Source organism: Typopeltis vanoorti, chromosome 14 (assembly GCF_054136105.1).
Source record: "Typopeltis vanoorti isolate ZY-2024b chromosome 14, IOZ_Tvanoo_1.0, whole genome shotgun sequence".
NCBI classification, from domain to species: Eukaryota; Metazoa; Arthropoda; class Arachnida; order Uropygi; family Thelyphonidae; genus Typopeltis; species Typopeltis vanoorti.
Window position 1 is genome coordinate 89,409,111 of NC_143562.1, and position 15,325 is coordinate 89,424,435.

The 15,325-nt window shown below is 35.8% G+C and overlaps 1 protein-coding gene across 2 annotated transcripts in view; it reads right to left on the reverse strand.

Moving 5' to 3' along the window:
- Nucleotides 1–15,325, reverse strand: part of LOC150099747 (focadhesin) — a 381,450-nt gene that overhangs the window by 353,000 nt on the left and 13,125 nt on the right. For both annotated transcript variants that reach the window (XR_016549345.1, XM_090403693.1), the window contains exon 3: nucleotides 2,072–2,226. Coding sequence is in view for 1 of the 2 variants with exons in the window: in XM_090403693.1 (XP_090259819.1) it covers nucleotides 2,072–2,226 (155 nt within the window). In the remaining variant the exon portion in view is untranslated. The remainder of the gene's footprint in view (nucleotides 1–2,071; nucleotides 2,227–15,325) is intronic.

Consider the following 15,325-nt stretch of genomic DNA (forward strand, 5'->3'; position numbering starts at 1 on the left):
TTTCCCAATGATCCAAACGCTTAATTATTTCTACTTTCGTTTCCATTGTAAACACCTTTCTCTTCGATACAGGCTCACATGGACTTGCAGTGGACTTTCACTTTAGAAGCATAAGGTAATCACAGAATCACAAAATCAAATTAAAAAAGTTAAGACGAAAGTGATGCCATGTGTAAACGACTGCATAAACAATGAGACTAGCTGCTAGCATAAAGATAATGTGCCAACAAACCACTTACACAATGAGGGTTTGTTTACATGTATGGAAGAAACTAATTCCCAAATTATTAATTTAATTATTTAACTATTAATTATTCTTATAGGAGCCTGTTTGTAAGTACAAAATGCCATAAGTCGGATCGTCCGTAATCCTAATTTATTTTATGGCGAAATAAGCACCGAAAGTACCTTCATGAGATAAACCTAATTATGCTCTTCTTAATAGTGCATGGGATCTGATGATTACATTTTCTACTCTTTAAGCATTCTCTCCAAGTATTTTGGACTATTCTTCCTTAAATTCATGCTGAATTATTATTATTACGTGACACCTCCAGGGCGTTCCAAAGACTAATCGAGGGAGGGCACCAACTCTACAACTCTCTGTCTCTATCAACTACAACAAACTAACACTAACATCATCATCATTTACACCAATGCCATCTACTGCCAACCACTACTAGTATTTTCACAGACAATCAAAAACATCCGTGCCCAAGGGAAGATTCAAAATTCTACAACTCTGTCTCTATCAACTACAATGAACTAACACTAACATCATCATTTACACCAATGCCATCTACTGCCAACCACCACTACTAGTATTTTCACAGACAATCAAAAACATCCATGCCCAAGGCAAGATTCAAACCCGCAGCCTTTTGGCTGAAGAGCGGATGCACTAACCACTCGGCCAACCAGGTTGGCCAATTCCCCCCCCCCTCACACACACACACACACACACACCAGACTATGTGTCACTAGGATGTACTGATATTATCTCCACTCCAGTTTGTTTCAATAATAGTTAACAGTCACACAATTTTAGTGGGTTGAGAGAGGGACTCTGTATAAGACAGGAAAGTTAGTGCACACATTGCTTTCCTAATCATATTGGAATATCAGCTATGAATGACAATCAGCACTGGTATGTTAAAAGAGACATGGGTTTATTCCATAAAACTGCCAATATGTAGGAAGTATTGCATTATTCCAGAAGTGTCACATCTGCACCTTTTATCTTTCCAGATAAGACAAAGGTCCAAGTCTATGCTAGGAGAACCTAGCATGGACCATTAGACCTATCAACCATCCCAACTGTAAAACAGTTCTGCATGACCCAGTTAAGATGTTGTCTTCATTTCAAATCAGTTATAAGACTTAGAGCCTCCAATAACTCATTTTTCGTGTCTCTCTCTGTGTCTCATCTAGGACACAAACAACCTTTATTAAGGCTTTTCAACTGGAGGTGAGTTAGTCAATCTCATACAGAGGTGTCAGGATTTTTCTGCCCAGAAACTTTGGTTTTCCATCCCCACAACAAGGCAAACCAGCCTGTAGAACACATGAAATTTACAGACAAAGAATACTTACAGGCATAAGGCTAATCAACTTATCCTCAGATTACAATTACAAAATCCAAGGGTACTTGAAAGGTGTCTTGAGAATTTAAGTGCCTGTTAGAGCCCTTGATGATGATAAGATTACTTACAGATGATGTGTGCAAAGCAGTCTTTTAACCAACTACACAAATATGCAGGCCACTGATATGACATTATATGAAAATACTTCCTTCAAAGTTCTCCTTCATGCACCACTAACAGTATACAGATATATATATATATGGGCCTCAACTGAGCATGAATTATATATATATATATATATATATATATATATATATATATTGTTCATTCTAAAACAGAGATACCTCAATAGTTATTTAAACATAATATATTTATAATTCTCAATTATAGATGGAGAAAATAATACCAATTAATTACATCAACATTATGATTTCACATATAAAACATTTTAAGAAACTACAGTGATTATTAATAAGGATGGAACATACCTGACTGATGGTATAGCAGCAAGGAGACTATTTATAATATAAGTAATATCAGCATGCCCACCTAAGAAAAGAGAAGTAATTGCCTGACTGCACAATGCACTAACTAATGGTGAAGAGTCACCACATTTTTCCCAGAGTACACCAAGTTCTGGCACCTAAAAATAAAAACAACATATTTACAATTGATACACATTTTTACAAAAATAACACACAGCATGATGATTCAATACCTATGTCAACAGGCACCTTGCAACTAATGAAAAAAAGGTCTCAATAAACATTAGTCTGGAAAGCTCACATTTCTGAAATGCAACACTTTGCAATTGCAGCACGAGCACCAACAATACGAAGAATAGATGGATGCAACTCGATGAGAAGTGACTGTATACAACCAAAATCTCAAGATGTACTGTGAGTTACGTTCAGTCTAAGAAGCAGTTTCAATGTTTCTAAGTATACATCAGCATTTTGCAATGGAGGATAAATTCATGTGAATTCTATGCTCTTGAGTGTCCAATTATCTTCACCTTTTTAAGCGTAGAACTGTTTCTACCAGGAAATGGAGAGGGAATAAATAACAAAATTCAATAGTAACATAGACTATTGATATCACTATCAACAGTCCATGTTAATAGTGATATAAAGTTTTATAAAGAATGAAAGTCTAATAGCTTTCAGAGATATATATAAATATTATTCAAAATTTCATGCCGACTGGGGCGTCGCCCAGTTAAACAAGGCCCCCCCCGTTGTTTTCGCCAGGGAATCAGGTTGAACAGCGAAAATTCAGCTACTGGAAAAAATCTGAAAACAAACCCCAACTCAACATCACCAGAGCTAAAGATCGGTACTATCAACATAAGCCTGAATGGCAAAGAAATGGAGCTAGCAAATTAGATAAGTACCAGATCGACATAATAGGGGTGACTGAAACAAAAAAGACAAAAACTGGCGAGATCTTTCTGAGCAGTAAATACAAAATGTTATATTCGGGAAATGACAATCAAGGAAAAGAAGGAGTAGCCATAGTATTCAACACAAAATACGAGGCTAATCTTCTTGAATGGCACACAATCTCAAATAGAGTGATGTGGACAATGAGAATGGAATGAGAATGAAGACCTGGACAATGAGGCTTATTTGTGCCTATGATCCCATAGAAGGTTCTACTAAGGTAGAAGTGGAGGAATTTTTTGATGCTTTAGAAAAAGCAACTGACACAATGAAAAAGGAAAAGTTGGTCCTTGTTGGGGATCTACACAGAGTAGGAAATGATTGTGAGACAAACAAAAATATTTTGGGAAAATTTGGAGAAAAAAGCAAAGCGAATAATAATGGCAAATATCTCTTGGATTTCTGCTCAAGACATGGACTGGTTATTACTAACACCATGTTCCAACATACAAATATGCACAAATTCACATGGAGAGAAAAGGCAAGGAATAAGAAAAGTTTCGTTGACTATGTTATTGTTGATAGTGATGTTTTCTCCCTGGTTCAGGACACCAGAGTGTACAGAGGATTTGAAATTGGAAGTGATCACTATTTAGTCTTGAGCAGGTTAAAATTGAATTTCATATTGAAAAGAATAACATGTAAGAAAGTTTTAAAGCGAATAAAAGTTTAGCAGCTCTCAGATGTGAACTGTAGACTAAAATACACAAAGATTATTAAAGAAAAAATGAAAGAGTTTGAGAACAGGAATCAAACCTTGGAGATTCAGTGGCAAACTCTGAAGAAAACATTGATTGATTCTGCCAGAGAGGCATGTGGTGAGGTTGTGTGCAAGGATAAAAAAAATCAGAATTCCCTGGTGGACACAGGATGTTAAAGAAGCAGTGAAGGAAAAGAAGAAAGCATATCAAATGTTCCTGTCAAATAAGTCAGCTTGTGCTCTTAGAGAATACAGACACAAATGCAAGAATGCTAAACACTGTGTAAAACTAGCTAAACAAAAGTCATGGGAGGACTTTGGCAAGAATATAGAAAATAAATATCAAGAAGGTGGCAAAATATTCTGGAGGTTGTTGAAGAAGCTTAGGAATGGAGTAAAGAGTGCTGTAAAAGGAGTTAGAGATGATAAAGGTGACATGAAAACGGGTGAAAAAAGATATCCTTGAAGTATGGAGTAATTACTTTGAAAAACTGCTGAATGAAATAAGCAGTGATAGCACAGCGGTAAAAAACACTCAACAGGCATACAGTCAGGAATATATATCCATACTTGAAGTACAAGCCATCAAAGGCTTGAAATGTGGAAAGGCAGCAGGAGTAGATGATATTCAACCAGAAATGCTGAAGTATGGTGGTATAAGAGTCTTACAGTGGCTGCACTGCATAGTTCAGAAAGCTTGGACAGAGGGACAAATTCCCGATGATTGGAGTAGAGCTCTCATAGTACCCATATATAAAAAGGGAAATAAAACTGAATGTGAGAATTACAGAGGTATTTCCCTACTGAGTGTTCCTGGCAAGATCTATGCAAGTATACTTAAGAAATGGTTGAGAAGAATTGTGGAAGAAAAGCTTGGTGAAGAACAAGCTGGATTCAGGCAAAATAGAGGCTGTCACGATCAGATCTTCACTTTACGACAAATAGTCGAGAAAGCATTGGAATATAACAGAGATCTGTATTTAAGTTTTGTCGATTTGGAAAAGGCATATGACAAGGTGCAAAGAGAGAAGCTATTCAATACGCTACACTTAAATGGTGTCAATGGGGCATTATATCAAGCAATACTTAGTCTTTATTTGAGTTGTAAGTCAGCAGCTAGAATTGAAGGAAGTACAGGAAGATGGTTTAATGTTAAATCTGGTGTGAGACAAGGATGTACATTATCTCCTCTGTTATTCATTATCTACATGGATCCCATTATGAAGGAAAGTGGTATTAAACAAGATATCAAAATTGGAGATGTTAATGTCAGCTCTTTGCTTTATGCAGATGATGTTATACTTCTAAATAAATCCGCTACAAGTCTGCAAGATTCTCTGACTAAATTCAATAGCTGTTGTAATAGATATGGTATGAAGGTCGGCAATAAAAAGACAAAGACAATGAAAATGGGCAGAATCATTGAAAATGTCAACTGTTGTGAATGGAGAACCTGTGGAACAAGTGAAACATTTTAGCTACTTAGGCACGATTTTTACTGAAGATGGTAAATTAAATATAGAAATAGACACAACAGAATCAGCAAAGATAGTATGGTAGGAAGTCAATTGAATAAATTCATATGCTTGGTGAAGAACAAGCTGGATTCAGGAAAAATAGAGGCTGTCACGATCAGGTCTTCACTTTACGATAAATAGTCGAGAAAGCATTGGAATATAACAGAGATCTGTATTTAAGTTTTGTCGATTTGGAAAAGGCATATGACAAGGTGCCAAGAGAGAAGCTATTCAATATGCTACAGTTAAATGGTATCAATGGGGCATTATATCAAGCAATACTTAGTCTTTATTTGAGTTGTAGAATTGAAGGAAGTACAGGAAGATGGTTTAATGTTAAATCTGGTGTGAGACAAGGATGTACATTAATTATCTCCTCTGTTATTCATCATCTATAGGGATCACATTATGAAGGAAAGTGGTATTAAACATATCAAAATTGGAGATGTTAATGTCAGCTCTTTGCTTTATGCGGATGATGTTATACTTCTAAATAAATCCACTACAAGTCTGCAAGATTCTCTGACTAAATTCAATAGCTGTTGTAATAGATATGGCATGAAGGTCAGCAATAAAAAGACAAAGACAATGAAAATGGGCAGAATCATTGAAAATGTCAACTGTGTTGTGAATGGAGAACCTGTGGAACAAGTGAAACATTTCAGCTACTTAGGCACGATTTTTACTGAAGATGGTAAATTAAATATAGAAATAGACACAACAGAATCAGCAAAGGTGGTATGGTAGGAAGTCAATTGAATAAATTCATATGGAATAAGAGAGAAATTAGTCGGAACACTAAATTAGCTGTATACAAGACAGTGTTCAAACCAGTTTTAACTTATGGATCTGAGAACTGTGTCAGAAGTAAAACACTTTACCAAAGACTAGAGACTGCAGATATGAGAGTCCTGAGAAAGATTAGAGGTGTGACCAGATGGCATCAATGGCAATATCATATTAAAAACGAGAATATTAGGAAAGAACTTGACATTGTCGGCATTCAGGAATGCGTTAGTAGAGCTGCTCTCAGGTGGTATGGTCACTTAAACAGAATGGGCGAAACTGACATGTACCCTCAAGGGGGTGTACAGGATATGATAGTACTACATGAAAAATTTACGTCATTACTAACTTCCTATCTATAATTTTACTCCAAATCAGTCTGTTACTTGTCAAGACTCCAACATTATCAGAACTTATATTTCTATCATCTAAGGCACTTTGTACTGTATCAATCCACCTATATCTTCGTCTTCCTCTGAGTCATTTTCCTGCCAACCTGACAGATAAAACACTTGTTTTGCTAATCTTTCCTCGCCCATTCTGTTTAAATGACCATACCACCTGAGATTAGCTCTGCTGACGCATTCCTGGATGCTGACAATGTCAAGTTCCTTCCTAATATCCTCATTTTTAATATGATATTGCCATTGATGCCATCTGTTCATGCCTCTAATCTTTCTCAGGACTCTCATATCTGCAGTCTTTGGTCAAGTGTTTTACTAACCCAGCTCTCAGATCCATAATTTAAAACTGGTTTGAACACTGTCTTGTATACAGCTAATTTAGTGTTCCGACTAATTTCTCTCTTATTCCATATGAATTTGTTCAATTGACTGCCTATCATACCAGCTTTGTTGATTCTGTTATCTATTTCCATATTTAATTTACCATCTTCACTAAAAATCATGCCTAAGTAGTTGAAATGTTTTACTTGTTCCACAGGTTTCCCGTTCACAAAGCAGTTGACATTTTCAAAAATTCTACCTATTTTCATGGTCTTTGTCTTTTTAATGCTGACCTTCATACCATATCTATTACAACAGTTATTCAATTTAGTCAGGGAATCTTGCAGGCTTGTAGCGGATTTATTTAGAAGTATAATATCGTCCGCATAAAGCAAAGAGCTGACATTAGCATCTCCAATTTTGATATCAGGTTTAATACCACTTGCCTTCATAATGTGATCCATATAGATAATGAATAATAGAGGGGATAATGTACATCCTTGTCTCGCACCAGATTTAACATTAAACCATCTTCCTGTACTTCCTTCAATTCTAACTGCTGACTTACAACTCAAATAAAGACTAAGTATTGCTTGATATAATGCCCCATTGACACCATTTAACTGTAGCGTATTGAACAGCTTCTCTCTCTCTTGGCACCTTGTCATATGCCTTTTCCAGATCGACAAAACTTAAATACAGATCTTTGTTATATTCCCATTTTTTCTGTTGCGTCGTATATCTCTGATATTGATATATCAAGGCAAAATATTTAACTTTATCCTTTCCTACTTCAGCCGCTATATCAAATGCTATCACATGTACCTCTTTGTTAAGTCGGCTGAGCCATTGTTATGTGATCTTCATTAATATTAATCTTAACGTTATGTCTCGTTTCTCTTATACCTTTTCTTACGTAATTTAACCTTTTAAGGGCCACCAGAAATTACCTGTTCCCTGAATTCCATGAGTTATCCTGGTCACTCAGGCAAAATTTATTTTCTATCTGCACCAGGCTGGGCCTTAAGGTTAGAGATAAACTCAGCCTTTAGGGTAATCATAGAATATCAGGTGACACTAATAATGTTAATTGAATTCTTAAAAGCCTTGGGTTCTCTGGCTTATTTTATTTGCAGTCGTGCCCTACTACTTTCAATTGGGGTATCCCCGCACGCGCGCGCGTGCACACACACACACGATCACGGGTTCGATGTTTTATGAAGGGTCAGGGTCAGTCATCACGATCAGAAACACATGTAAGTAAGGAATCAAAATATTTACTAAACTCATTATATAATGCCATACAAGTTAAAGTAGTTATCAAATCTAATTTCAGCTTCTACCATTCTTTCACTCTCTCCATCTTAAAACAATTATGCATTCACTTCAAAATGTTAGCAAATTCAATAACTCAACATATAATACATTAATTACAGCTCAATTGGACGTTTAGACATTTTAGCACATAAATAATATATAAACTCGGATTAATTACGACAGAATCTCTACCTAACTGAAAGTTCTTAAAGTTCATTTTAAAAGCATAGTCATTTACATAAATCTTAGTTCTTCACTCTTTCTTCCATTACAAATTTTAAGATGCATTCTCTTAACACTGTTGGTCAATTCTCAAAAGGGGCTAGAACAAGTTAGAGTACTTATCTATTCTTTATCGGTTTTCTTCCGTCCCTCCTCCTTTGTTTCGACTCTGGTTGTCTCGATCTTATCGCCACGTGGGTTACACGTGCTCGCCTGAGCTGGATGCTATCTCTCTGCTAAAGTTTTACGTCGATGACCTTCTCATTGATGGCCTATGGTTGATCTTGCCGAAATCTGCTGCGGTGTCATGCCGGAACTTTCATAAGTCAGCCCTCAAAAATGAGAGCTGAACTGCAATGAACTCTTGGAGCACACGAAGAGAAATGCAGGAACAAGAAAAAACGGGGTGACTTACTTCCGTGTTGCGGATTTTATACGCTCCCCTAAAGCGCCACCTTTCCGAGTTTGAATTTCTCTTATCGTCTCACCCATTGGTCTCAGGCTGGGTTACTTCACCGAACAACATACGGGACTTCTTGTTTCCGGGAACATATGCGTCATTATGTCTTCTTAGATGTGATGCCTGCAGGTGCTTACACTGCTCTTACAGTATTAGGGAGATCTTTGCTCTATGTTGCTGAATAATACACATTCTTTCATTTATAATATTTCACTAATGATTTCTCTCATATCTGCCCCTTTTGCTGACTTACATTCATGCTAGACATATAGATACATTAATTTAAATTCACATAATTCACAGTTTATCATACAAGATGTTGTACAAAAAAAAACATAGTTACACTGCACTAAAAGATAAGTATGCATATATGTTTTTTGTTAATTGTTAGATTCTGGAATGGTGACGTCATGTAAAATTTGAAGTCGCCTATTTCAGATCTAACATTTCCCAACTATTTGTCGTAAAGTGAAGATCTGATCCTGACAGCCTCTATTTGGTCTGAATCCGGCTTGTTCTTCACCAAGCTTTTCTTACACAATTCTTCTCAACAGTTTCTCAAGTATACTTGCATAGATCTTGCCAGGAACACTCAGTAGAGAAATACCTCTGTAATTCTCACATTCAGTTTTATTTCCCTTTTTATATATGGGTACTATAAGAGCTCTACTCCAATCATCAGGAATTCGTCTCTCTGTCCAGGCTTATTGAACTATGCAGTGCAGCCACTGTAAGACTTTTACACCACCATATTTCAGCATTTCTGGTCGAATATCATCTACTCCTGCTGCCTTTCCACATTTTAAGCCTTTGATGGCTTTTTGTACTTCATTTCTGTATTTCTGACTGTATGCCTGTTAAGTGTTTTTTACCACTGTGCTATCACTGCTTGTTTCATTCAGCAATTTTTCGAAGTAATTACTCCATACTTCAAGGATATCTTTTTCTCCCTTTTTCATGTCATCTTCATCATCTCTAACTCCTTTTAAAGCACTCTTTCCTCCATTCCTAAGCTTCTTCAACAACCTCCAGAATATCTTACCACCTTCTTGATATTTATTTTCTATGTTCTTGCCAAAGTCCTCCCATGACTTTTGTTTAGCTAGTTTTGCACAGTGTTTCGCTTTCTTACTTTTATCTCTGTATTCTCTAAGAGCAAAAGCTGACTTATTTGCCAGGAACGTATGATATGCTTTCTTCTTTTCCTTCACTGCCTCTTTAACATCCTGTGTCCACCATGGAGTTCTGATTTTTCTATCCTTGTAGACAACCTCACCACATGCCTCTCTGGCTGAATCAATCATGGTTTTCTTCAAGGCTTGCCACTGAATCTCCAAGGTCTGGTTCTTGTTCTCAAACTCTTTCATTTTTTCTTCAATAATCTTTGTGTATTTTAGTCTACAGTTCACATCTGAGAGCTGCTCAACTTTTATTCGCTTTAAAATTTTCTTACATGTTATTATTTTCAATATGAAATTCAATTTTAACCTGATCAAGACTAAATAGTGATTGCTTCCAATTTCAAATCCTCTGTACACTCTGGTGTCCTGCACCAGGGAGAAAACATCACTATCAACAATAACATAGTCAATGAGACTTTTCTTATTCCTAGCCTCTTCTCTCCATGTGAATTTGTGCACATTTTTATGTTGGAACATGGTGTTAGTAATAACCAGTCCATGTGGTGAGCAGAAATCAAACAGATCTTTGCCATTATTAGCTTTGCTCTTTTCTCCAAATTTTCCCAAAATATTTCTGTATGTCTCACACTCATTTCCTACTCTGCTATTTAGATCCCCAACAAGGACCACCTTTTCCTTTTTCATTGTATCAGTTGCTTTTTCTAAAGCATCAAAAAATTCCTCCACTTCTACCTTAGTAGAACCTTCTGTGGGACCATAGGCACAAATAAGTCTCATTGTCCAATTCCCCATTCTGATATTTGCCCACATCACTCTACTTGAGACTGCGTGCCATTCAAGAAGATTAGCCTCGTATTTTGTGTTGAATACTATGGCTACTTCTTTTCCTTGATTGTCATTTCCTGAATATAACATTTTGTATTTATTGCTCAGAAAGATCTCACCAGTTTTTGTCTTTTTTGTTTCAGTCACCCCTATTATGTTCATCTGATACTTATCTAATTCTTCAGCTAGCTCCATTTCTTTGCCATTCAGGCTTCTTATGTTGATAGTACCAATCTTTAACTCTGGGGATGTTGAGTTGGAGTGTGTTTTAGGATTTGTTCTAGTAGCTGACTTTTCACTGTTCGCCCTGGTTCCCTGGCGAAAACAACGGGGGCCTTGTTTAACCTGGTGACATCCCAGCCAGCATGAAATTTTGTCATGTTGTACCATCATTTTCTATATTGGTTTAAGCCAATAAGAATACAATTTGGTCGGCTAAATCCCAAATTGCCAGCCCATCCTCGGTCGTTCAGTATCTAGGTAGATACCCAACAGGGTGCACCACGAGAAGGTGAGGATTGGACATTAGGTCAGAAGCCCTGGTCGGTTCTCTGCATTCCTTTAAAGGCTATGTGGAGGTCTCCTCTCAGTTCTACAGCTTTGACCCTTAAGCACCCCTAATAGGTGTAGAGTATTAAAAACTCATGAATTCTAGAGAATACAAAACAAAAATTAACTTTCACTTCACAGACCTTTAAGTCAATTCTGCATGATCTGCCTTTTCATAAATGTCCCACTACAATTACTCTCAACAAATATTTCTCCTTACCTCTCTTCAAGTTTTGTGATGGGTAAGGAGTTAAAGATATAGTGAATTTTTGCTAACATGGTAAAGTTATATCAATCAAAAAAAAAATTTTTATTTCTTTATAATAAATAAGAAAATAAGTTGTATGCATTTATTTCAGTGCTATCAAGACCAAATTTTTACAGTAAGACTAAGAGTGGGGAAAAAAATCTGAATATAACTAGAATCTGACTTAAGCTTTGTGGTTAAGGAAAAGGTACATGTGTCACCAAGAGAAATGGTCAAAGTGCTATAAATATATAAGGTATAAATTGAACATAATAGAACAATACACATAGCCTATAAGTTATAAGTCAAAATTTAGACCAGAAGATGGCCAGATGTAAAATTAGGTGTAAAGCAAGGCTATCTGCTTTAACCCACTGTTATTCTTCATTAGTATGACAGATCACATTAAGAAAGAACATGAGATTAAACATGTTATCAAATTTGTATACGTTAAACTCAGCTGTTTATTTCATGATGATGGTGTTCTACTTCTAAATATATCAACATCAGTGTTCAGGATTATTTAGCTAAATTTAACAGCCATCAAACACAGTTGGTAAGAAAATCAACAATAAAAAGACCAACTATGAACACAGAAGATACAAGAAACATAGTAACTGGATTATTCTCTGAGGAACCTAGAGAACAAGTAAAATGTTTGTTATTTAGGCACAATTTTTGGTGAAGATAAATTAAATATGGAAATGGACAATAGAATAATCAAAGCTGGTATGGGGACCAGATGAATAAATTTATTATAACAAACTTACATGGTCAAACCTATGCAGCATCTGAGGTCTCACTAAGCAACTAACATATTGAATCTTGAATTCATTAACTCCTTTAATATCCACAACACATCCTGGAAATGCATTCCACTCATCCATCATTCTTCACATAAAATTCATTCCTCATTTTCCCTTTCACTACACCTTTACACAACTTCCAAGGATGGCCTTGTCCTTCCCCTTTCTCCCTCCACATTATACACAATCTCTTCATTAATCCAGTAAAATTCCTTCACCAAATTAAATGTTTTTATTGAAGCATTTTTCTCACCATCCACTAAACTTTGCAATTTACATATCCTCAAATCCTTCCTGTAACCAACAGTTTCAGAGATCTGATATTACCTTATTCATCTCTAGATCCTCTCAGAGTTTCCATGCCATAATAGAAACTAGGTCACCAAATTTGAGCACAATACCACATGTGGCTTGCCTGCCTTATAAAGAGGTGAAATAAGCCAAAACACTCAACTAGCAATACAAAAATGTGAAACTGATTTGAACTTGTAGATCTGAAAGTTCGGTTAAAAATAAAATGGAAAGCTAGATATTAGAAATGCAGAATGTTAGGAAAATTAGAGAAATTAAGAGATAGCATCAATGGTAGAATCAAATAATTTAAAAAATGAAGATATAAGAAAGGAACTTCTTATTCTAGATTCAAAGCGGATGCTTGATGCTAGGATAGCAAAGAAAAGACCTAGAAAAGATAAAGAAAGACTGATTGCAATCAGTAGTGCCTTAAAAGGGTATGGAAGACTGTGCTTGATGAAAATTAGTCATAATGTAAACTTAATTATGTAGTACCATTACAGTATCCTTACGTAAAGCAATAATTCATGGCCACAGTGAGAAGAGGTAAAATATTTTTAACAAAAAAACTAATTAAGAGATATTTCATTTTAAGTATCACAAAACATCGTCACTGCATAAAACTAACAGATATATATATTTCCATAACTTTGTAGCAATTCATGTTGAAGTTTCTGGAATAAAACTTACATGAGAATGAAATGAAAGTAATTTACTACCTAAATTAAATTAATAATTTCAACATTGAGCAATGGAAAATTCGTATAACTGATTATAACTCCAAATGCATGCACAGTGTTCAAACTATAACACTATTAGTGGTTTGGTGGAGTTGGCTGATTTGAAGCAACTAGAGATTTAAAAGTTCCCAAAATGGGAAATTTCATACTAACAATTATGATTTGGATAATATAATAATCCTTCACAGCATTCTCAGAACAGGAATTCACATTTAAAAATGCTACAATGAAGCAATTTGTTATCCAACTCCATGTGGGACTGATTTAGACTTTGAAGGATTAGTCAGCTGAATACAGAACTGATGTTCAGAGATTCACTTCCGAGTTATATAATCTCTCTGGCCAAGTAGGATAAATTGCAACAGCATGGGATTTGATAAATAGGTTGCAGAAGGAAAAAAAGCTTGTCTTCAGGAGAAGTTTTTTCTCCCCTTGATGCAACCTATTTATCTAATAAATAACTAATAAATGATATTTATTTCATGGGTGTTTGATGGTGGCAATAAACTCTCCTAAAGACAAGATATGTAAGAAGTATCTAAACACAGGTGTTTAAATACTTCTATACTCTTGCAATTTATCCTACTTTACTCAAACAGACCATTTAGCTGAGAAACAAATCTCTGAACAGCAATGCTATGCTCAGCTGATTAAATCTTGTAATTCTGGATTGCCCCAATATGGAACAGACAAGTATTCAGTTCAAATCCTACCACTGGCATTGTCTTTAGGTAACAGATGAATTTCATCACCAGGGTTGAAACAACCACTCCACTTACAGGGAAGCCTGAAGAGGCTTAAAGTTCCATATTTGATTCTTTAGAGGAGGGTTTCTACAACAAGGAATACAACATACAGGCTTTTAAATCAAATGTAAACAAATTTTTCCTTTCCCAACCCACTACCCATATATGGTACTAACATACTATAGGTTGATCAGCCAACCTCTCGTATACGGGCCAAACATAATAACATAACAAAATAAATAACCAGGTAAAGAATGAATTTAAAAAAATACAAAAATATTATAAAATATTAATCTAATTTAATCTTGTGGCCTCCTCTTTTGAGACAGTTGCAGCTGATGAACAGTCCTCTTCTATTCCTCTTGCTTCTGTAAGACTCTTGCCCATCCAGTCTTTCATGTTGTCTTTCCATTGTAGTTGGGAGGGGGTCTTCCTCTTCCCTCCACCATCCCTTGCAATACTAGTCTGGGAGAGCTCTCCAGAAGATCCCCACCCCTCATCAAATGTCCTGCAAATGCTATTCTTATTCTTTGGATACTAACCATATAGTCTCTTTTTACCTTGAATCTTTTAAGAACCTCTTCATTGCTCACTCTTTCAGTCCAGCTAATATGATCCATTTTTCTCAAATACCACAATTGAAATGCACTCAATCGTTCAGTCATCTCCTTACTGAATTGTCCAGACTCACCCATATGTCCCCATGCTCCAGATCACCGTCTTGAGGATTCTTACTTGTAACTTTTTTGTTTACATTTCTGTTTCCTAATATGTGGTATATTTGGAAAAAATGCTGCTTTTGCTTTTTTTAATTCTGTTCTTAATTTCATAGTCAGATCTATTGTCATCTGCTATCCAGCTCCCAAGGTATTCAAAACTTTTTACATTCTCTATTCTTTGTCCATTTAAAGTGATTTCCATCCCATCATTTCCTTTCCTTGATATCTTCATCACTTATGAAAATAAACTTTTGAATGTTTATTTTCATTTTATATCTCTCATTTCCAACCCTGTTCAGTCTATTCAAAATTCTTTGCAAACTTTCCCCTGTTTCGCTCATGAGTACAATGTCATCTGCATATCTTATATTATTTATCAGAAGTCCATTTATCTTTATTCCATCCTTCAAGTCTTCCAAGGCCTCTCCCATCATCCATTCACTATAGACATTAAAAAGGAATGGGGACATCCTACAACCTTGCCTTACACCCTTCCTTATGGGGA